General features: G+C 40.1%; 3 protein-coding genes across 5 annotated transcripts; 1 reads left to right on the top strand and 2 right to left on the bottom strand.

The window, feature by feature from the left end:
• Nucleotides 1–1002: 1002 nt before the first annotated feature.
• Nucleotides 1003–20700, bottom strand: LOC140770548 (protein ROOT HAIR DEFECTIVE 3-like). 3 transcript variants are annotated; one of them, XM_073111781.1, is made up of 30 exons: nucleotides 20659–20700; nucleotides 19203–19366; nucleotides 18992–19085; nucleotides 18769–18895; nucleotides 17841–17971; nucleotides 11388–11628; nucleotides 10762–10872; nucleotides 8619–8779; nucleotides 7930–8079; nucleotides 7379–7445; nucleotides 7178–7280; nucleotides 6916–6986; nucleotides 6741–6804; nucleotides 6588–6653; nucleotides 6373–6420; nucleotides 6225–6287; nucleotides 6071–6127; nucleotides 5541–5699; nucleotides 5384–5452; nucleotides 5202–5293; nucleotides 4899–4977; nucleotides 4229–4394; nucleotides 3471–3595; nucleotides 3051–3313; nucleotides 2876–2972; nucleotides 2620–2781; nucleotides 2090–2194; nucleotides 1819–1913; nucleotides 1639–1735; nucleotides 1003–1536 (listed from the first exon to the last, which is right to left on the bottom strand). In XM_073111781.1, exons 7-30 carry the CDS (start codon nucleotides 10791–10793, stop codon nucleotides 1306–1308), a joined length of 2622 nt encoding a protein of 873 aa, XP_072967882.1. In that variant the 5' UTR covers nucleotides 10794–10872; nucleotides 11388–11628; nucleotides 17841–17971; nucleotides 18769–18895; nucleotides 18992–19085; nucleotides 19203–19366; nucleotides 20659–20700; the 3' UTR covers nucleotides 1003–1305. The 3 variants fall into 3 exon arrangements, with proteins under 3 accessions (XP_072967882.1, XP_072967883.1, XP_072967884.1); XM_073111782.1 differs by lacking the exons at nucleotides 18769–18895; nucleotides 18992–19085; XM_073111783.1 differs by lacking the exons at nucleotides 18769–18895; nucleotides 18992–19085 and having other exon boundaries at nucleotides 19240–19366.
• LOC140770549 (polyamine oxidase 1) lies at nucleotides 13188–15097 on the top strand. The gene has a single exon (XM_073111785.1). The coding sequence runs from the start codon at nucleotides 13258–13260 to the stop codon at nucleotides 14845–14847; it is 1590 nt and encodes a 529-aa protein (XP_072967886.1). The 5' UTR covers nucleotides 13188–13257; the 3' UTR covers nucleotides 14848–15097.
• Nucleotides 20701–21427: 727 nt separating the features above from the next.
• LOC140770140 (pathogen-associated molecular patterns-induced protein A70-like) lies at nucleotides 21428–22602 on the bottom strand. The gene has a single exon (XM_073111160.1). The coding sequence runs from the start codon at nucleotides 22500–22502 to the stop codon at nucleotides 21501–21503; it is 1002 nt and encodes a 333-aa protein (XP_072967261.1). The 5' UTR covers nucleotides 22503–22602; the 3' UTR covers nucleotides 21428–21500.
• Between the last annotated feature and the right edge of the window lie 536 nt (nucleotides 22603–23138).

The raw sequence follows: 23138 nt of genomic DNA, 5'->3' as shown, positions 1-23138 counted from the left end.
GTGAATCGTAGTTGGTCTACACAACGGACGGCCTTGATTGATGGTTAACCATTTTTTTTTTTTTTTGATAAAATAGAGGTTTTGAAAAAACTAGCTCTCGTCCAATTTATTTTTACCTAAATAGATTAATTCTCAAATTTATTACTAAATAAGATTTAATTTACTATAGCCCTAATAAAATTATTAAACTAATTAATAATTTTATTTTAAAGTAAAAATATTAATCAGTTTAATATTTTTATCCGGTCATAAAATGATTATAAATTTTTGTAACTTAATTTTTCAGTAGTAAAGAAAAAAAAAATATCTGAAGATAAAAATACTTAGCTAATTAATATTTTTAAAAATACTAATTAATTTAATATTTTTATTAGCGCGACTGTAAATTAAAATATATTTGAAAAATAATCTATTCTGATAAAAACAAAAAATGGAGGTCTAGTTTGTCAAAAACTCGATAAAATCATAAAATATCCAAAACGGAGCGGCTCGGGTTAAAACTTACAACACGTCGACAACTGTCACGAATGGACCATTTTGCTGGATTTAAGTACGAGAGATTTGATACTGGACTCGGGAGATCGTAGGAACTTGCTGCGATCAAATGCCTCTGATTGGCTGCAATAGAAGCAGTTAAAGTAGAAGTTTGAAGCTATTTAACCAACTTCGTAGCTTATCATAGTCTGCCAAGTGTCCAAAAAGGCCCCTTTTGTTTACTTTGTTGACCTTTTTTAATGGTTGTATACATGTCAACGACGTCTCCAGACACAGGAGGAGGTCAACGGATTCGGATTTTGGGAGCTGTATAGCAAATTTTAGTCCACAATCTTCTTAGTTTTGCAGGAATCTGGAGTGGATCAGATATTAATAAAAGAATAAATGGAGTCGAAGCTAAGTTCAAATAAATGGAAGTAAACGATATATATGCTGCTTGAAATTTTCAAATCAGTCTGCTATACATCCATTACCAAAGAGGTAAACAAGTGAAACAGCCAAAGAGAAGAATGGAAAGAGTGAAAAAAATAATAATAATACAAATTGTGAAACAAAAGTCATTATTCCCAAACCTCTGGCAAACTCTATAAATAAGAAAAGGTCAAGCTAGCTCGAAATCCGAAATCTCTCATACAAGCAGGTGAACCGTATGCTGAATCACATTATACAGTTACATCCTTAGGTTCAGTCCTGCGAAGGCTAATGGGCATCTCACTAAACAAAGGCATTTGATATTGGATTTGATCAGAGCTGACCAAAACCCATGTATAACAAATTGGATATCTATAAGAGAACTACTCTTCATGCTCCTCATTGTGTTGACGGGCTTGAATACTCAACCCCACTCTCTGAGGAGGACATATTCGATGAAGCATTTGACGTTGCACTGCTATATACACCATTTCTGAAGCTTTTAGAATCCAATTCTGGGTTCCTCTGGGGCTCTGGAGCTGCAGGCCGTTGTCCTTCGTCTGCTAACTTCTTGAGGATATTCATTACTGTTGGGAGAAACTTCGTGGACAAGGAGAGGAGCCCAGGAAGCTGAATTGATGGTAATTAAGGAATTAAGATATCAGGCCTAAAAGAATTTTCTGCTATAATTCGAGAAAGAACAGAATTAAAATTCTGTAGCTTTGCACTCACAGCGCCGTTCTGGAATTCTCCGGAGATGTCCAATTGTACCCAAAGGGCTTTGCCCACAAGAAAAGTAACAAATATGACAGCAAGGTAAAACGGGTTCCTGTTACATGAGGGCAAACACAGGTTTAAGTCAGACAGTAAATTCGCATTTGCATAAATGCAGCTATGTATTGAGTAAATTACCTTAGCAGCGTCATGAATTCATTGAAACCCAGGACAAGAATAGCAGCAATTGCCCATGGAGGGGGCAACCAGTTGTTGTTCCGCTTGTGGGCCTCCTGAGAAAGACAAAAGTACATGGTATGGTCATGTTTTGCTGATACTTCATCCAACAATCTAGGTAAGGCCAGGTTCTCATAAAAAATGCTAAGAGATGTAATCTCAAACTACTCTAGCATGCAAAGTATTCTATTCAATCTCTATAAATGGTGTTAAAGAGTGAAAGTTAACATGCCTGAGCAGCAATTGCCTGACTGACAGTGTACTCAGTTTCTGACTTAAATTGCCTCCACAATGATTTGCACTGGACTGGTGTAATTAAAGTTTTTGTTGCAGAAACCTGTATACAATATTTATACAAAAAAAACTATCTGAGAAAATAATTAATGATGTGTTCCAAAAGAAGAGAGCATCCATTGCTTCCATATGAATAACTATGATTGAAATTAAACCAGCTAGTTATTATTATAAAACTCAACCAGCCCACTGTCCAACAGTTATGAGCAACAAAAGCATAAGAAGTAGGTGAGTTGCAAAAATCAATACATTACATTGTCTATGCAAGAACACAACCTGAATGATATCAGCACCCAAAATAGATGGGACTAAGGACTTGATTGTTCTTGTCATATAAATTTAATATCTAAGCTTTGTTACTAGTTATAGAACTTTCATCGGTTGCTTGCTTTCAAGATTAAATTACTGATAAAGATTTTTGAGAATAAATGCCTGAATTCTATCAAAGCAGATTTTCAGAACAATCACCTCCTCCCACGAGCTTGAAGCCAGAGGGTCAAATGATTGGATGCTCTTATTTGAAGCGCCAACATTTGCATTATCCACCAAAGCAAGTGAGAGAGTGTTCTCAATATTGTCACTATCATCATCCAAACGAATTGCAGCCATTACAGATAACAGCTTCAATGACTGGAACAAAAGAAGATTTGTACTTGAATATCTCGAGTATTAACAGAATCAACATCATATTATCAAAAGAAAAAGGTCAATTATCATGGCATACAGAAGAACGAGCAGTTTTTGTAATTGATCTTATATCTTCCTTTCCTGTCCAGACTCTTGGCATGGAGTCAGAGTCACGGCTAAACAATGTCGCAAACCTGTATTAATTCATACATTTAGTCTAGTTCTAAGTAGAGGAACATAATTATCCAAAAACTATCTCCAGCATGCAGTACCTGTCCTTCATACGGATTAAAACCCTACCAGCTTCTTCTTTTGCCTTTGATTCAACAACACTTTTAGCATACTCCTCTAATTTTGCGAGCATTTTATCAACAGTTGTCTGATCAAGTTCAAAAGCTACAAGGGCTGAAGCAAGTCCAGAGACAGATACTCTAGTCTCCCGCTGAAGAAGTTTCCTTATTGCAGGCCAGGTATCATCTCCTGCTGAATCTAAAAGAGCTTCCACGGGCTCAGCAAGAGCTTTATTCAGTTGTCCCTGGAAGTGCATACCATTAATTCCCAACTATTGATAGCATTAAAAGAGATGCAGCAGGATGATAAACAATCTACACATACTAAGATAGCTTCCTGCTTGAATTAATTTGTACCATCATCAATTTAAAAACATTAATGATGAGAGAATACTAGCAGACCTCATATTGGGCGGTAAGTTCAGAAAGTTTTGTGGCACGAACTGCTGTTATATGTCCATCTATATCACGCCGAAGCTTATCCCTAAATTTGGAGGGGTCCCAATTTGCTTGTTGAATAGCTGCATCTGTTAACAGAAGCATCAGCAAATTCAGCAACAATTCTTGTGGCAAATGGCCTTAAAAGAGCAGCAATAGAGGGATCGAAGATATGTCAAAACAATAAGACAAAAACACACCAAAAAAAAAGTCCTTCAAACAAGAACAGTAAAAAGGAGTAGATTTCCTCCAGAATTGATCACATGTTATTTTCATCAATCCATAAAGGTTTCATACCCTAGCTTAGTCAAATGATTGTTCACGTATACCATAAGATCAAGAATTAAGTACTCACATTATAAGAACCTGAGCAGGATAGTCCTTTCAGAGAGAAAAAGTTGATTAGATTGTTTTAGCGAAGGCTGCCAATACAGCAGCAACTGGAATATGAAATAGAAACAAAAATGCAAACTGTCCTGGAAAAGGGATTGCTGAGAGAAGTTTTTAGCTACAAGGAGCATGAACACATGTCAGCCATTTTATGGCTATGCATGCTTCATTACCTGATTGAAAGATGATGGTATAAGATTATGTCAAAAGTAACACCATAAACATAAAGATAAACACCATAGATCTTAATCAACTAATCACAAAGATAATGGTGATAATCAAATTGTTTTACTTCATTCTGTGGAAGGAGGGATATAGTACTAACGATATACCTTTACAGCTGTTGTCAAATTTTGACATGAAAAACTGAGTGCAATCAAGAGCAGAAACTGCAAACCCTTCTCCTCTGCTGAGAGCTTTATCAAAAGCTTCCTTAAAATCATCCAGAGTTTTGGTCCGCAAATGTCCCAACAAGGATTGATAAGCAGGATTCACCATCTAGGAACAGAGTAAATGCAGTCAACAAGAGAACTAACAAAATTTAGGTCTTATAATGCATGAGCCCTTATATTTCTGAACCACATGATGCAATGATGTGAGATGCAACAGGAGAATTTAAACTATAAACTTTTTAAGTAGCTCCTATATGGCACTTGCAATGTGACAATTCCACTGGATCTCAAGGGAGAGGCTAGAACTTGATGGAGAATAAAAAGAAGTATTAAAATTAGTTGTACAAGAAATTTCTGTAAACCTATATAGCTTACAGACTATAGTCATTATACGAGATCACAAGCATCACACTTTCAATAAAGCTATAAAAAAATTTATTCTTTCTACAATTCAATGGGATGATATGCTTACATGGTGCACAAAGAAGCAATGCTTCATACTCTAGATAGCACATCTAGTTTCAATCTCAAAGAACTTCATGCTTTAAGTAACATTAATGCTATCCATCCAGTGTAAAGGCAAAAAAATCTCAAATGGAATATGGTAAACCTGCAGAAGTTTGGACTCAAGTTGTTGCCTCTTTGAAGTTCTAACACCTTCATCAAAATAAATAGCTTCCATATCATACCTGCAAAAGGAGTAAAATTTAAGATCTTATTGGCAAGCCAAACAATATATAGAGAAACTTCTATTTCATGATATTATAGAGTACAAAAAAATTCTTTAAATGTATTCTCTAGTAAATTCAAATTAGCATAGACACATGACTACAAGCTAAAAACCGAACTATAAGGGTCAAGAAAAGCACTCTTATCACTGCATCCTACATATTTTTTATCCTTGATAATTTACCCAGATAAGCATTTGTCCAAAATGATGCTAAGCTTCTTTCCAAATCCTGGTACTATATCATGTTGAACATCCTCTTCAAGTTGTCGCCAATCCTATCAATGTAGAAAGACTTACAGAGAATTAATAAGGTCACAAGTACAATGGTAAACTATACAAGAGATTAAAGGATGGACTTTAATTACCTCATCAACACTTAAATTAGCAAATTTTTCATTAGCAATTTCTTCACAACGTACAGTTGCAACCATAACCTGTGATTAGTATTTAGTAAGAATAAAAAAGATTCCCAGCATCAATTGCAGATTACAATAATGAAGTAAAATCTAAAAGTTAACTCACCTTGTGTGCAGGTAGATCAAGATCCTTATTCTCCTTGATAATCTTCCAAATTTGTTGTCCACTAAATGAAAACCCTGAAGCAGGAACAACCCCCCGCCGATCTCCGGCAAGGCCGCCAGGAGCGATGGAATGAAAAAATCTTTGTCTTAAGCTTGCAACCTTCAGTAAAAGTAGAACAGATCAAGTAATTTAGTTATAATAATAACAAGCTCAAGCCCTAAGAGCTAGAAGAAAAGGTCGTATGACAAAGATTGATTAAGATCTTGAGACCTGAGATTTGTTGAAATATATATTGAGATATGAGGTGAACTTGTTGGAAAATTTCAACGGCTCCAAAATGCACACGATGTGATGCACATGATACCAAATAACATGGATTAATTTGCATGATCATATTTCTAACTGGAGAATTTCTGAGGTTGTTTAGTTTGGACTTATTTTCTAGTAACTACAGTCAGTTGTAAGTCGCCTTTTCTTCTGTTCAGATCACAGTATCTTTATTTCCACATTTACCATACAGAGTTACAGACCTGTTCTTTAAATAGCTCTTCTTTCTCTTCGTAACTTGAGAGAGCAACGACATCTACCTGTCATTAATATCATCCGAAAAATAAATAATACTTTTCAAGCACAATGAAATAAAACTAAATATAATATTGAATTTCTGGTGTATGATAGCATTACATTGAAAAATTCACTAAGTGGAGTTTCTTTGTGAGCTTCTGGCTTAGGCACCCCATTCCATATCTGCCAAACACAAACAAATCCAGCTTGAAAAGGAAAAAGAACAATGCAAGACATAATGAGCAAGAAATCATTAGAGAACATTTACCTTTTGAATATCTTCCCTGAGAACAGGTTCCAGATTTTCCAAAGGTGTCTACATAGGAAAGAAAAGTAATAAATAATTGTTAATAAGTAGCATTCAAGGTAGACCATTAGATCAAGGAACTTCTCAGGTGGTGATGATGGTGGTTCAGTTACTTCAGTAGTAGGAGATCAAGCTTCTTAAATTAGATTGAGCTGTAAGGATGGAAGAGATATTACCTTGGTTTTATCACGTATGACAAATAACAATGTTGTTTTGCGAGGACTAAACAAGCGCATCATGACCTGTTTATGATAAACAAAGTAACAGATTAGAGTAAAAGGTGGGGACCACTTTCTTATGCAGTTGCAGGCACACCTACTCTGACTAACCTGAAATACCGTCTTCAGAAGAGGCTTGTTTGCAGCCTGTTCTCTGCCAATATCATGACACCACCTATATCAAGGAACAAATTGCCCAATTACACAAGTAAAATATCCACAAACCAGATATATCTATAATATGGAAAGAAAAAAAAAATCCTACGTCAACAGAAAACATACTTACATATTTATCAGAACAATGTCCGAAACTGCTAAAGCAAAAAGAGCGCTCTGTTTCTCAAAGGCTGTATCATCCTGACGACAAATAAAGAATGTGCAGGAAGGTTCAAGAGCATCAATGAAGATAGTTCTAGAGATTCAACAGGAGAAGAAAAGGGAGATAGCATGCTGTGATAAACATAAGAAATGATGCTCAAATAAAAAGCCTAACTGCAACTTTCTAGAGGTAATTTAAAACAAGACAGCATGCTGTGAGAAAGGATTACCTCTCCTCGTTCTCTTCCATCAGTACCCTCCAAATCCATCACAAGTGTAGATGGGTCAATACCATTGCACTTTGCCAACCAGATTCCTTTGGTAGTTTGCGATCTAAAGAAAAAGACTCAATATCATAGAAGTAATCAACATGAATGGAGTAATTTGACAATGTTCATCGAATATAATCTAAATCCAAAGTCATAACTTGCCTTCCCCTGAAAGCATCCATCTCCCTAAAGTTTGTACCAAAAAGATGATTCAAAAGAGTGCTCTTTCCTGTTAAGGAAATGAAATATTACTAAAGCAAAATGTCGATTTTCACATGTTCTCGGTGTAAAAGCAAATGTGGAATGAAGAGCAGAAGCAATTTGGCCAATATAATTCTAGGTAAAGACAATAGTTGGTTGGAATCTTCCCTTCTGTAACGGAACGAGCATCTAAGCCACTAGTAGTTTAGTTACAAGCCTACAACGTTATACAACATACCAAACCTTCTTTAGAGTTACATAAATAAACAAAAAAACTACTACAATGATACTAACAAAAGAATATGAACTTTCCCTTGGTTTTGTCAAGTCTGAATTGTTTATTTGTTTTCATCATACCTCACAATTCTAAGCAAGAGTGCAGTTACAGATGGATTGATCACGTTAATCCAAGTAACCAAATTGTAGGATCAAAAGGAGAAAAGACAACAGGGTGGAAAAAGGAAATAGCAAATGATTGAACACAAATATGACTCAAGAGTTAAAATGCATACCGCTACTTTGTGGCCCCATTATAGAGACAACTGCATAGGAGAGCCCACATTCTGCCAATTTCACAGCCTTCATGAAGTCCTCAATGCCCGCAACATTGAATACACCATCTCCATCAATGAGTTGGGTAGAGCAAACACCATCACCCATTTCTGTAAGAATCAAACCCTCTGAACTATAAGTCGCATGCTTATGAACTTGAATCCATATGAATTAGGTCAAACACCTTTGCGGAGGCCAGGACATCCTTCTCTACAGAGGTATAACAACACTGAGACTCTAAAGATCAACAAGATCTCTGTCAATACATGCATGCGCTATTCCTCTGATTTTTTAAGTGCCTTTTCTATCCAAGGAGAAAATTAAATAAAACTACTCAACTAAAAATGCAACTTAAGCATGCATTTCTAGGGTTATTCTGATCCCCATAACCAGAAACTTCTCCCGCGGATCCTCTGGTCGTATCTAATTAACCAGCCAGTTCAAGATCAACATAACAAACAAATCATATACGATTAACCTATAAACCTAATGCAAACCATAAGGAATCTCATCAACCTGGAGAAAAACCGAGTTCCTGACCATCCGATCGATGCAAAAACTAAAGAATCGTGCCTCAATCCAACTTCAAAGCTATCCAAAAAAAAACAGCAATCTAGGTACCAGAAAGGATCGAAAATCGAAGACGTACCGAGGACAGGGGCAGAGAACTGAATCGATTGGTAGAGTGGAGAGATCGTCGACGGGAGCCCTCTCGCTTGGAATTCTTCTAATGGCAGCGGAAGGAGGAGAGAGCGATAGGGGAAAGCGAGAAGGACCGATCCAGGATCGCCATCGTTCCCCAACTTTAAACTAATACAAATCAAATACCAAGCCGTAAAAAATAAAAATAAAAATAAACAAGTAAACAGAAAAGGTAATAATAATAATAAATATTAAAGAAAGTTAGGGGGTGGGGAGGAGGGGGGTGAAAATACGTATTGCTCTACGTAGGTAGGCCCTCCTATTTAACTCTTTCATTTTCTCTTTTCGAAAAAAGGAGAGAGGAGTAGGACCTACAGCCGCACCGACCGAGCCACCGGAGGCGGGACCCACGAACCGCCCACCTGTCCTGACTCCTGACTTATTCCATATTTGTCTCGCTTATTCTCATTATTCGCCTCACCTCTTTTATTCTCCTATAATTTGGGACTCGGGAGGGCGCAATTCGACGATAGTCGATATAACGGGGATAAGATCCGTTCGATTATCCGCACGGTTATCCGGTATAGTTTATATGGTCAAAGGGAGTCACTAATCTTATGTGTCAATTCTTTTCAATTTCGTTAATATTTTTTTCCAAAGTAGACCAAAGATATTAAATTTCACAGCATTAATATTTAATATTTTTTCCAATTAGGTGACGCGACGGTGGCCAACAACTTTGGTCTTATTCAGCAGTCCAAAAAGGAAGTGCTTTATACATAATGCAATTGTAGCCGAAAGTTAGCCAGAGGGACAACTCGATTGTCTACGGATCCACCGCCCAAACATCCACTGCTGCTGCCATCCTACCTTTTATTATCTCACATGGATAACGTTCAGTAGAGAGAGGGCTTAACTAATTCGGCAATCATGGGATAACTGGTGGAATAACTTTTATACTATTCTGATAGTTTACCGGCACAGTGGTCTCACTATACTGATAGGAAAACCTTAAGACACGATCGATGCAGCCACACAAAGTTTGTACTTTAGTTATAAAGTACAGCAGCAGCACCTCTTGCCCTTATTCGTTATGTTAAAAGTATTGTTAATTTTGGTTATATCATTAATCTACATCATCGACTTAAATTGAAATAATGATATGCAAATCTTTGCAATTAAGTCAGTGCACACAAGTTCCAAGTGTCATCCTTTTATCATGACAAAACTCCTCGGAATTAATTACACCCAAAACTCGGCCTACAATGTTCGAGCCCATTAACAGAATAAAATGGGGCCCCATCCAACTCCCAATGCTCCAGCAATAGGAGTATTTTCTTTTCTTTTTCCACACTTATGGTAGTCTACAGCATCATAATATTGGGGTAATTCGTAATCGTTAGAAAATAGAGCAAGTTTGCAGGAGGACCAGTCCTTGCTCTGATGGAAGGAAGTCCTTGTGTCATATAAATTATTGCTGCACCACACCATTGGACTGCTCTAATCACATATAAATGCTTCCATATGAAAAGCCCAACACAAGGTGGGAAAGAGACTACTCAAACCATGGGTGGTTAAACAACAGGCAATTTGTCTTTATTTTTTATTGCATACAGATCAAAGAGCCTCGATTAAGGAAGCCTAAAGTCATCAAGCAAGGGCAGGCCAGGCCAAAGGTTTAACAGTACGTGCCACTTAACTATTAAGTAGATTAAACCTCCTCCTTGCCTCACGTGTGTTCGTGTGAGACAGTGAGTACACGGGGGGTGACAGCTGCTAATAAAATCCTTATGGGCCCCAGCATTTAAATAGGAATCCGCCAACTGTGCTCCCTGGCCCACCATACGATCCTTTTGGTACTGTGGACGTACTATTTTACTTTTCTTACTTTGCTGCATGTGTAAAGACTCATACCGGATCCACGTACGTTATTTCTTTCTTTGTTTCTTCTTTTTTTTACTTACTTGCTGACGTGGGTATGTGAGGAGGGCTTTTGAGCATAAATGCATGCCTAGCTGGCACTCTTGATTCTTCGATGAACCAAAGCTATATTCCAGTCCAGGTTTGCAAAGAGCAGCCCACTGTTGCTAAATATTTCTTATATAACCCAAAGGGAGTTTATGAAAGAGAGAGAGAGAGAGAGTGATCACCATATATTATTAACTTGCTTCATTGTTGGCATCTGATAGGCTCGGCGCCTGCTCCAAGGGCCAGCTCTGGTCTCGAAGAAGACGAAGAGTTCTTTCCAAAGATAATATTTCCTGAAAAGATGGAGCCATGCAAGAGAAAATAGAATGGTTTTAAAAAATGTTTATTGGCTCAAAATATTCTGCACTTGAATCATCCACAGTCCACTGATCATTCATTCAAATAGTTGCAGATGATGCGATTAACATTTTACAGATAAAAATCCATTCAACACAAAAATTGTGAAAGATGGATGAGATAATTAGAGTTATCTACAGCAGACAAGGCACCGTTCGACTATGGAAGAAGACTCTTTACTCTTTTTTCTCTTACGAGTCTCTGGATCGGAATCAGTGTTACATGCATGTGAATCCAGTTCCAGATCCACAAGTGGGCATAGCAGGAGTAAGTGGCCTAAGGTTCTCAAATCTCAATAGATTGGTCCTAAATTAAATTAATTCACAAGAACAAAAATTAGTAGATTGGTCCTAATGCCTTCGCAGTAGCCGGGCCCATTGTGATCATATAGTTTGGCTACGACAATGCAAATTCTTTTGGAATATGAGAGGACAAGTGTAGTTGACGATACCTCTAATAACTTGGAAATCCAAGTCATGAAGTGATTGGAGAAGTATCAATGTGCAAATTGGTGGTGGTGGTTGCCAGTCGCAGCTGTGACTGACGTGGCATCAAAGGAGCTCAGGATTATGGTTGGACCCATGGATTCAAAATATCCAGTATGAGTCAGGATCTGGACCTCTGCAATCATATGTCAGGATGATCTGGGCCCTTGTTTCCCTCTTCTTCCTTGTTTTCTACTACTGCTCTCCCTGTAAAATATTGCACTTTTAGCATTTAGTTCCTGCTGAAGATAATCTGGTTTTCAAGTCTAAGTAAGGAGAAAATGAAACATGAATTAAGTAAGTGTGTTCAAACACAAATGTGAGTAGTGCAACAATTGCAGAATCTAGGGGCAGAGTAGAGTTTAATTTAGTAAGTTAATATTGCCTGGCTGGATGTAAGGATCCAGGAGTTAAACCTGCTCAATTTGTTAAACCAATGCCTAGTATATCAAAAGCACGTATGTTAAGGAGAAACTCTATACAAGAAGAATGAAGTTATTTCGATACTTCTACCCACAGAATTGCAAAACAGGTAAACCGTATATTGAAGATCTAGAGGAAACAGACTGATAGACCCAAAATAGATGACTGGCATTGTTTAGGTACAAGCTCATCAATGATAATGACATGATACTTTGACTGATTCATATAGCAACAATTAGGTAACAATTTAAAACTTCTTAGTGAGACTAACAAGTTGCAAAAAATAGTGTACAAGATAAGTTAATTTAAGGGGTAAAGTACTGTGAGATTCCTTTAGACACCTAGACAAGATTGTTGAGTGTACGATCGCGCAATAAAAGGAAAGAATACCACATTTCATTTCCGGATAAAAGAAATTAGACTCCTAAGTCGACTCATTAATGCCATACTTTCTTAGTAATGCACTTGCTGATCTATCAAAGCGAAGAGTAATTCAGAAAGACAGCTACTGCTCTCAATGTACCATCTTCTTTCGCATGCCCAATAAGGCCATCTTATCTGTGTTTTATTATTATTTCTTTTTTTTAAAAAAGAAAAAGGGAAAAAGTTGAAAGTATCCTTTATCTAATGCAAAGTATAAAACAAACTGAACTATAATCTCAAAAACAGAGAGAGACAAACGTGTGATATCGCTTTAGCTGGTTAAGATGGCGCTTGTGTTAGCATTATTAGAGCAGAGGAAGCCAAAAAAACAAATAAGAGTAAAAAAGAGAAGCAAACCAATAGTAGGATTGTAACCTTGGATGACATATACTCTTCATGACATATCAAGGCACAGCTTCTCTCAATCTATCTATCTATCTATCTCTCTCTCTTGTACAGATTTGAGAAGGGCAGATACGCATGTGAGCATTATTGAGTAGTGATATGGAAGTGAGAAGGAAATCAGACAGATGGGTCCACTTCGCGTCATGAATCGACAGCGAAGCAACTAAGCACGAGAAAGAGCAGATATAATTCATATACACAAATATATCTGTCTGCATCGCCATTTATTAATACAAATGCTAATGCTACTAAGAATCTAAAAGATAAGCCAAGATAAGTAGTCAGCTAATAGACGTAGTAATACGTACGCTATCACATAGTTTGTGGAGCTCGAAAAAAAGGAGAGCCTAGGAAAAGGAGAGCCTCGTCCTTATTCGATTTCCAGTATTATTTCCTAGCTACCCACTATTGCTATTCTTCTCCATTGCTACTCTCTCTGCTAACCCCCTTCCCTTCCCTTCCCTTCCCTTCCCTTCCTTCCCTTCCCTCCTCTTTATAATCCCCCCTCCCCCCCCCCCAACCCCCACCCCCAATACTAATCTAGTAATCTCTCTCTTCTTCTTCTTCTTCTCTAAGAGTTTAGATATGGTGGTAAAGAAGCCTAGAATCGTAATAGTGGGGGCGGGAATGGCGGGACTTACCGCGGCGCACCGCCTCTTCACCTCGTCGGCAGGAGGGCTCTTCGACCTAAGCGTCGTGGATGCTGGTGAGCGGATCGGGGGACGGATCCTGACAGCTGATTTTGCTGGAGACCGCGTAGAGATGGGCGCCACGTGGATCCATGGCATCGAAGGCAGCCCGGTCTACGCCCTCGCGGGGGAGATCGGTGCTCTGGTCGAGGACTCGCGTCCGTGGGAGCGGATGGACGGATTCCCGTCGGATCCGGTCACTGTCGCCGAGGGCGGTGGGGTCGTCGATCCGGCTGCCGTCGTGGATCCCGTCACCTCCCTCTACCGCCGCCTCATGGACGCCGCGAGATCCGGCGAGGCCGAGACCGCCACTGACGGTAGACTCGGCGTCGGCCCTTTCCTCCGCCGAGGCCTACAAGAGTATCGCGCCTCCCGAGCCAGCGGAGGGGACATAAACGGCGCCGGCGATCCATGGAATCTCGAGGCGTTAGAGGAGGCGGTGTTCGCGATGCACGAGTGCCAGGAGCGCACGTGCACATCGGCGGATGACCTCGCGGACCTCGACCTCGCTGCCGAGAGCGAGTACCGAGACTTCCCTGGCGACCAGATCACGATCGCAAAGGGCTACTCGCGCATCGTCGAGCACCTCGCCGCCGCCCTCCCGGCCGGGATTATCCGTCTCGGGCAGCGTCTCCGCCGCATCGAGTGGCTCCCCGATGGGGGCGGCCCCGTCCGGCTCCACTTCGTTGGCGGAGAGGACGTGGCGGCGGATCACGTGATCCTGACGGTGTCGCTCGGGGTGCTCAAGGCCGGGGGGATCGAGTTCTATCCCGCTCTCCCGGCCTTCAAGCTCGACGCCATCGGGAGGCTCGGGTTCGGTCTCGTCAATAAACTCTTCATGGAGATGGAGGCAGAGGCAGAGGCGGAGGAGTTCCCCTTCCTGCAGATGGCGTTCGGGAAGGAGGGACACGTGGCGAAGATACCGCGGTGGATCAGGAGGACGCAGTCGATCTGCCCCATCTACGGCGGCTCGCGCGTGCTGCTCGCCTGGTTTGTGGGAAAGGAGGCGATGCAGCTCGAGGCGTTGGACGACGACGAGGAGGTCATCCGGGGGGTCCACGCCACGATCGACGCCTTCCTACCGCCGTCGGTTCCAGCGCGAATCGCAAAGCCGGATCAACGGTGCAACGGAGGCGGGACCGGTGCGAAGTGGGGCGGGAAAATCGCGAGGGTGAAGAGGAGCCAGTGGGGGACGGACCCGCTCTTCTTAGGTTCCTACAGCTACGTGGCCGTCGGATCAAGCGGGGACGATCTCGATCTGATGGCCGAGCCCCTCCCACGTGGCGGCAAAGAAGATGGCGTGGCTCCTTTGCAGATACTATTTGCTGGGGAGGCGACACACCGGACGCATTACTCGACGACACACGGGGCGTATTTTAGCGGGATCAGGGAGGCCAATAGGCTGCTCCAATACTATGGCTGCACTATTAGCAACGGCAACAGCAACAGTAACAGTAACAGCAACAGCAACGGCAGCAACTCCTAGTCTCCACGTGTTGCGAATTTTTACCAGTGATGTTGTGAGTGAGGTTGTGGGGGAAGTGAAGGGGAGGGTAGGGGAGAGAATACAAGGGGATAATTTGCTTTCACGAATTACTCTATTCTATCTTTTAAAATATTGGGGTCATTTTGTTTAAGTTTAAATCTTCTTCCTGCCATCATATCTTGTTTGCTGTAGGCACGACAGCCCCTTGCTTCTGTGATTTCTTCCGACTTCCTCGTCCTGTGTGCCAACGCCCAACAGTGATAATATTGTTTTTCTCGGTAGTAAGCTTAAGATAATAGCCTACTCTACTGCTCAAATGATTTTGTATTACCTCCGTTGATTACTAGACATGCACGTTTGCCATTACTTTAAAACCGCATCTTGTACACATGCCCACTCCTATCTAATCTAACTATATAGAATATTAGATTATAGTACACCGCAGATCCCGCATTAACCGGCTTCTTACAGCCTTGGTATCTCTGCTCAGATTCCCAAATATTTGCTTACATAAATGATCTATATTTGTTGTCCATGCTTTGAACTCATTTGACGTTATATATCTGGCCAATCCTATCACACAGGGTATAAAGTAATACCACACATATAACATTGTCAGTTTCACCATCCATTGTATGACTGAAGGGATGGACTCTGAGTCGCATGGCTTCTTTTTCATCAGAACTATTAAGTTAAAAGATAAAGGGTAAATGGTCATCAAACTTCTTTCTTTTTCTTTTTCTGCATACCAATCTTTTGGTTGATATGAGATGATATTCTTTCTTCTTCCTAAATCCTACTACTACGCCTACTACTCCTACTACTCCTACCGGTTGGTTAATATAGATAGCGCCGCTTGTTTTGGTTGTTTATAGGCATGATCGATCAATCTGACATAAGCAATGGATCCATGAAGCCCAGCCCTCCATTATTGTAGTTTAGCTTTACTTGCCATCAGCCACGTGATGTGGGGGCAGCCACAACCTACAACACGCTGAGATCAGGCAAGATTTAAACGGGCCAATCATAAAGAGAATTTTATAAATAAATCCATCGATTTACATATGTATATATATATATATATATATATATATATATATACACCAATTCTTTTAATTTGTCTACTTGCCACCATTGACTATATATGATATGTTCCATATAAGCATCCAAGTGTCAAACGTACTTACGTGCCCATGTAGGAAAATCTAAGGTACTTAACGAGAGAAAACATTATAAAGGCCGGCAGTGGGTACAGTAGGGTTTAGAAAAAGTGGAGGAACCCTATTGGTTGCTCCAATTCTTAAAAAAAAATGAAGAGGACCTTTCGTTTATCAACGTGTCTAACCACGTCACCAGAGTGCAGCAAATTCCTGCAACCTATAAGCTCTAGAAAGGATCCTACTATTTATTAAGCTGGCTCACAGTTTAGCAAACCAATCAACACTAAACACTTCACAGCTGTAAAAAGTGTGCCAAAAGCAATACAAGTGATGGCCCAAATCTGAACAGGTCTGCCATCTCCCTTCGCCCAAACCCTTTCCAATCCAATCCTGTCTACTGGCATAGATTCCAGAGCCTATAATATATATATGGCATCTCAAGCTACTACCCTAGTGACACATATACAAAGGTGGCATGCATCACCGGATCAAACTTGACATCCAAGAGAATACTTTGTCAATTAGGATTACAACTTTTGGGCCCTCAGTTATGGGAGAGGTATGCACTTTGGTATCAAATGTGACACTTGGTGTGACATTGTATGCATTATTATGATTGCATTGTATTATATGTTTGTTCTAGTGAGAAAGCTAAAGATTCCAGTCATTAAAGGAGGAAAAAGAAAAAAAGAGAGAGAGAGGAAGATTTGGAGCGCCGAAATATATCGCATGTCGGATGTATGCGTAGAAAAGCTAAAGATTCCTATCATTATGGGAAGTGAGAAGATTCGGGACGCCGAAATTTATATAGAGCAAAGCATTCTAAAGCTCAATCAAAGCATCATATTGTCGGAGATTGGAATGCCCCCACCAAATGACCACCAGTTTGATTAGGCCTCCGTCGAGTATGTGTTGCAGAATAGTATGAAACTGTTTAGAAAAATTATGCTGCCTGTTTCCAAGATGGAGTTCTTGCCACTTCTTTGGAGAACGAATCAAGAAGCAATGACTCAGACAACTGTACAGCAGAGAAAAAGGAATGGTTTTACTTTTACAGAGGATCGATAGGAAGGGAAATGATGACTCTAAAAGTTGAACCGAAGTACTCTGCTGTATCACTCCTTTTAACTGCTCAAGAGAAGAGATATGTCGGTTAACTTTTTAAAAAGAAATTACAAGAGAGGTGATGCATCAACATCTCACCGGTTCATCTTGACGTCTAAGCATGCCGAGAAAATTAGAAGATACATGTGATAAATGATGTGTGCCACCCTACCCTTATTTCTAAATATTTTGTCATAATATTCTATATATATAGATAGATTTACTGTCATGTCAATAATATCGGGACAAGGAAAGCAAGGAAAGATGTCTCACAGCAAAGGAGAGACATGATCTTTATTACTTTGTTATGATGTCCTTCTTTCTGTCACTTTGGTTAGCGTCGTTATCAGACACACACACACACACACACACACACACACACAGAAGTGGGAGAGAGAAAATAGAAAGCCTTAATCAAATTAATGAGGATGTTGAGGTATAGAGGAGAAAATTATTGATTCGACAAAGGAAGATGTTAAAAAAAAAAAAAAAAAAGATTAGCGTACGTTATTTGGTCCAAATTAAAATTGACGAATGAAAACTACGTCCACCTCTTGGACATTAGCTACATATATAAGCAGATTGCGTTGGACACTGTTCTACGAGAATCATATCTTTGCCTATCTTTGCTTATGTGTCCGTCTCTACACAAAGGATAAAATATCTTGGCCACTAAATGACAATGTCATATAGGATAATAGGGCACCAGATGAATTGTCGTGTACTTACTTGAAATTAGCCCAAACAAAATCAGAATCGAGTGTGCAGTCTTGTACGTTTTGACGTGTACACCACTGCCAAAAGAATCCAGTGCTGCATTGGATATATTGAACTATTCTCTGAAGGTGGATACCAAGAAGCTGCAGTCATAAAAAGCATAATGTAAAAATGGCAACCTAGCTAATAAGTATAGAAAACATTTCTGATTCTGTACTAGAGAGCATTAATGAATCCCAGAAGATATTCTCCTACATGTTGCTACCCGCAGGACATTTATGTCTAAATTATCTAGGACTTGGATCACTTATTCTAAACAGTATTTCACTATTTTGGGCATTGCCAATGAAGTGTGTAATAAAACTATCAATAAAGAAGAAAACGTTTGCCTCTCGTATTAACAGCATTCTTTGTAACAGTGTTTTATGGACACTAGGCACTAGCTCAATAAAAATATATCTTTCCCACTGTTGTCTGACTATGAGCTTGCCTCTAAGAAAGAATAAATATCTTTGACCACTATATTACCATGTTATAAAGGACATTGAGTCAATGTATGTTAATCAGATACGGACCTAAAGAAGATCCTTACTGAGTCTAGAATTCTCCTGCCAATTGACAAAACCACCTCCAAATAACTACATCTATTGTGGTGCCCATCTGCAATATTGTCAAGATGACTGATCATCTGTCACCTCTAATCAGACCTACTGCGAATTAATACACAGATTACTAAGAGCCTAAGACTACAATACCAGTACGGCGACATCAACATGCTATGTCTGCAAGTGTTCATAGATATGCAACAGAATAATAACAAACCAACATAGAACATTTCCGTGAAACATATCCTGGATGCAAAGGATCATAATTTCTAAAATATGCAAATGCATGTAATTTGGCATAAATCGCCAACATTTAACAGAAACATTTCGCTTACCAACACATCATTTCAATTGTATCATCTTTTTCAGGTTTATCTAACAAGTTCCAAATATCCTCTCAGCACCTTCAGCCGCAACTTATCCTCCAACCAACAGATATACATAGTGTGAAATTAACATTTCCTGACCAATACAACTAAATAAGTTCCTAAGCAATGCAACTAAAGATATTAAGTATCTACTATTTTCAAAGAGGAATACGCCTTAAATCACCATTACCTTTATCCAAAACTTAACGATGTGTCAATGACACATGATACAAATGTCTAAAAGTACACTTTGATTCTTCCGGATATCAAATGCAATAGTAATCCTGAAGAGCAAGATCACTTTCTTCCTTTTCATTCTTGTCATATGCAAAAAATAAGTACTTGCTAAAATATATGCAGTAAAGGTATGATTCAGAAAAGATTTTAGAAGATGAAAGTACTTGTAATGTCATATAGTAGTTCTTATGAAAGGAACACCTCCTTATACTGGGTTCGTATAATATGGCATTGCACATTGCTTGCACAATCTTGGTCATAGCACTCAACTCATGCCCATCACAAGACATGCCTCATAATCTGGAAATATCTAATAGAAATAAACTGCCTGAAAAATAAGCAGAGAATCATGTTAATACCACAATAAAGATCAATTTCTCTGTACCAGCTAGGGTAATATTTATAAAGGGTGTAAAGCATCTTAGCGGGTATTGATAGCAGTGTGCTATATTTGTTTCATTCTCAGGCTAATCTCACAGGTTAAGCAAAGTCTCTTTTAAAAAACTTTAACCATCCGAATCCTCAAACTGATCCCAGTTCTTACTAATTAAAAGCATGACCCATAATGGCCAATTGAACCTGGCGAAGCACTTTTCTAATCACATAGAAGTCTAGACAAACTAAATTATAATTTGTGTAAGTATAAAACAATAAACAGGACCGGTTAAGTTTTATTACTTGTTAGTAGTAGTGCCTTGATGCAATAGATTATCTTCTTGCAAGCATACATCGAGGAAAAATAGAACATTTCTGTATTAAAGTAAGAAACAGAAAGTTAGAAGAAGCAAAAGCTAAACCAAAGGTGTTACCCGTCAGTGCATCACTTGTGATCACTTTAACATTACATATGACCTACCCCTAACCTAGGAACAAGGTCAGCACTTTTGATCAAAATATTTTCATTTCAGCTACAGCAGATCAATTTCGAGTTTTTAACCAACCAATCTGAAATTTCTCATCAGCCATTAGCATTTCATTAGTCCAACAATTTTTTATTTCAGAGCAAATATGTACAATTACGCTATGGTTTCAGTCAGTTTTGGTGGTTAAAATGAAACTTATAAACAAGGAAGGGTTTAAACTCATCTTTCATTTCTTTACGCTATGCTTGGATGATGAATCAAACTCGAAGTGAGCGCTTTCATACATACAACTTGATAATTCAACTCGATATGCCCCTATAGCAGAAGAGATTATCCACCATGGTCTTCGAAATTTATCCTCATTTAAATAGATCAGTAAAAGATTACAATCAGGAGGTCACGTGTAGTTCATAGCAAGATACCAGTAAATTATAGCGCATAAAATTTCAATAATAGCTTAACAAGTATCCGAACTTGAAATTATAACAAATCAAGCAACATGGTTAAGATGGCAACTCCAACGGCATAATATTATAAATACTTGCATTCCTCCAGCAATTGCATGGTTAGACTATCACTGATTCAGACCACACACGATGCATCGATATCTCACACAAAACAAACGACTAGAAATTAGCATTTACTTCCCCTAATTCTGCTACCAAAATGAAAAGGCTAAAAAAGACCTCCATTCTAGGGTAGCATGAGAAGAGTTCCTCTCAGAAATTGAATCAAACGACTTCCAGGCAATACTCACCAACTCGCTCGGAGAAGACCTGCAGCCGATGAGCGATCCATCGCTCTCGGGGCCGTAACGTTTACGTCTCTCCCGGTGTCTCTCTTACTCTCTATATATAGACGGTTCGAGATTCGAGTGTTCTATTGGATTGGCTATTGGGCCGAGACAAGCCCAAAAGCTTCTCACTAGAGCGAACTCGATCTGGCCCGACGTTCCATAGTATATTAGCAAGCAGGACATTTTCATTTAGACTCATAAATTAATATTGTTTTTAATACGCACTCTTTAAATATTTTTACTACCACATACGAGTCTCTCTGAATTTTTCTTTAAAAAAAATCCGAATAGAAACTATATGGTCCTCTAAATCCAAAATCCTTTTATTTCAGAGGTACGTGTATAGGATTAAAAAAAGATTGAAGAAATAGGAGTATTAATGAAATTATGTATATATTAGTTATAGTACTACCTATGAGCAACTTAAACTGCGCCACGTGGCTTTCTCACATGTAAAAGCACTAAAGCAGCACCACCTTTGATCGCTTCAAGAAAGCAAAACTTTCCGAGCAAAGTTCCGGTCATAAATTGAAGTTAGCATCTCAATCATATCTCTCCTATCATTACTACCGACCTCGGCATAAACAAAGTGTACTTCCAGCCACATAAGTTTCGGTGAGTCGCTAAATGATCTTCTTCTTCTTCTTTTATTTTTATTCTTAATTTTCTTTTGAAGGGAATTATTGAGAAAACTACACCAACATAATTTAGCATTCAAAGAAGAAGAACAGAAAGAAAAATTAATAATAATAATAATAATAATAATAAAGAGAGTAATTAAAGGAGAGTTACAATAAAATAGCTCATTTCCCACGGTTAAGCATCTCCGTATAATTCAAGAGGGAGTTAAGCCTTTGCAGCTTAAGCTGCTGCTTAAACCTATTTATGAAGTCATCCGCCCTTGCGTCCACCTCCTCGTCCTCCCCCACGAACGCCGAGCTACTGCTCGCCGTCTTCTTAATCCTCCCGTCCGCCACGGGCGGCGTCGGCTGGGACTCTGATTTGCTCCGCCCATAGTGGTGCTCCTTGACCCCACCGGCTGCGGGGTCGGTCTCCGGTGTCGGATCATCCGAGAGGTAGTCGCCGGATCGGAATCTGTAGAGGTTGAAAGAGCGGAGCCGCTCGAAGACGGAGGAGGAGGTGCGAGGCAACGGACGGTGCTCCTTGGCCTGGACGGAGTCGGCGGGCTCCGGTATCTGATCGTCGACTGCGGCGGCATCAGAGAGGTAGTCGCCGGATCGGAAGCGGTAGAGGGTTGCAGAGCGGAGGCGCTCGAGGACGGATGAGGAGGTGCGAGGCATCGGGTGGTGCTCCTCCGCCTCACCGGCACCGTCGGGCTCGTGCGTGTCGGCGACGGTCTCCGGGATCGGATCTGCAGCTTCGAAGGGATAATCGCCGGACCGGAAGCGGTAGAGGCTTGCAGAGCGGAGGCGCTCGAGGATGGATGAGGAGGTGCGAGGCATCGGGCGGTGCTCCTCCGCCTCACCGGCACCGTTGGGCTCGTGCTTGTCGGCGACGGTCTCCGGGATCGGATCTGCAGCTACGAAGGGGTAGTCACCGGATCGGAAGCGGTAGAGGCTTACAGACCGGAGGCGCTCGAGGACGGAGGAGGAGGCGGGAGCTATCGGACGGTGCTCCTCCGCTCCACGGTCGTCTCGAAGATCGTGCTGGCCGTGATGCGCGCGATCCCCCCGAGAACTAAGCGCGATGGTCCCGATCACGATGTTGAGGACCACGAAAAGGACGGTCGGGGTAAGCCAGCCCCGCGCAAACTCCCAGATCGTCTGCCACGTGTCCTCCAGCATCTCGCCTTCCGTGGAGTCGCAGAAGCGAAAAGAGAAGAGCAGAGAAGAGATGAAATAAGGGAAGGGCCTGGATTGGGGAAGGAGGAACGAAAGGATATTGGCATGCGGTGATTATATAACTGAACAGGTGCTCCAGTGGGGTTCATACCATGACGTGGCAGCACCATGTGACATGCGACAAAATGGGCAGGGGGATGGCGCAGCTGATGTAAGACTATATTTTAATACATCTTCTATTCGTGGACCACCTGTCAATGCAGCATCACATGCTAAGCTTACATTTTTCCCATAAAATTAAATTAAAAACAAAAAAAAAACTTTAAACATTTTACGTTTTCTCTGGACGGCGTCTAATTTAAAAAATTAAAAATAAAAAATTTAATTAGTTGGCAGGATTAGAGTCGTTAACCTTATCTCTAATTTAACGTATATCATCAATGATGCAAGGTTAGCGTTCAAGTAACATACGTCTATGGGTTTGTTGACTTGGATGACTAGTGCAGCGTCTTGGAAGTCGAGCGTTCACATTTATATAGCTTTAGTCTTTACTGTTTATGTAAGAGGAGTAGATATAATTAATATGTGTTTACAACGCTAGGAAAGTAATTAGCCACCATTTATGATGATTGCTGTACG

Source organism: Typha angustifolia, chromosome 11 (assembly GCF_048772165.1).
Source record: "Typha angustifolia cultivar Huaian chromosome 11, ASM4877216v1, whole genome shotgun sequence".
NCBI lineage: Eukaryota > Viridiplantae > Streptophyta > Magnoliopsida > Poales > Typhaceae > Typha > Typha angustifolia.
Note: the sequence above shows the minus strand (reverse complement) of the source record. Positions and strands in the feature narration are given on the sequence as shown.

Bases quoted from the DNA above. Each gene is read 5' to 3' on its own strand.
- LOC140770549 (XM_073111785.1), top strand. From the start codon at position 13,258: ATGGTGGTAAAGAAGCCTAGAATCGTAATAGTGGGGGCGGGAATGGCG.
- LOC140770140 (XM_073111160.1), bottom strand. From the start codon at position 22,502: ATGCTGGAGGACACGTGGCAGACGATCTGGGAGTTTGCGCGGGGCTGG.
- LOC140770548 (XM_073111781.1), bottom strand. From the start codon at position 10,793: ATGCCAACAATGAAGCAAGTTAATAATATATG. The intron at 5,294-5,383 runs GTAATTAAAGTC...CTACATTGATAG, and splicing joins CTAATTTAAGTGTTGATGAG to GATTGGCGACAACTTGAAGA. The intron at 3,596-4,228 runs GTATATCGTTAG...TTCTGTTAACAG, and splicing joins ATTTGACAACAGCTGTAAAG to ATGCAGCTATTCAACAAGCA.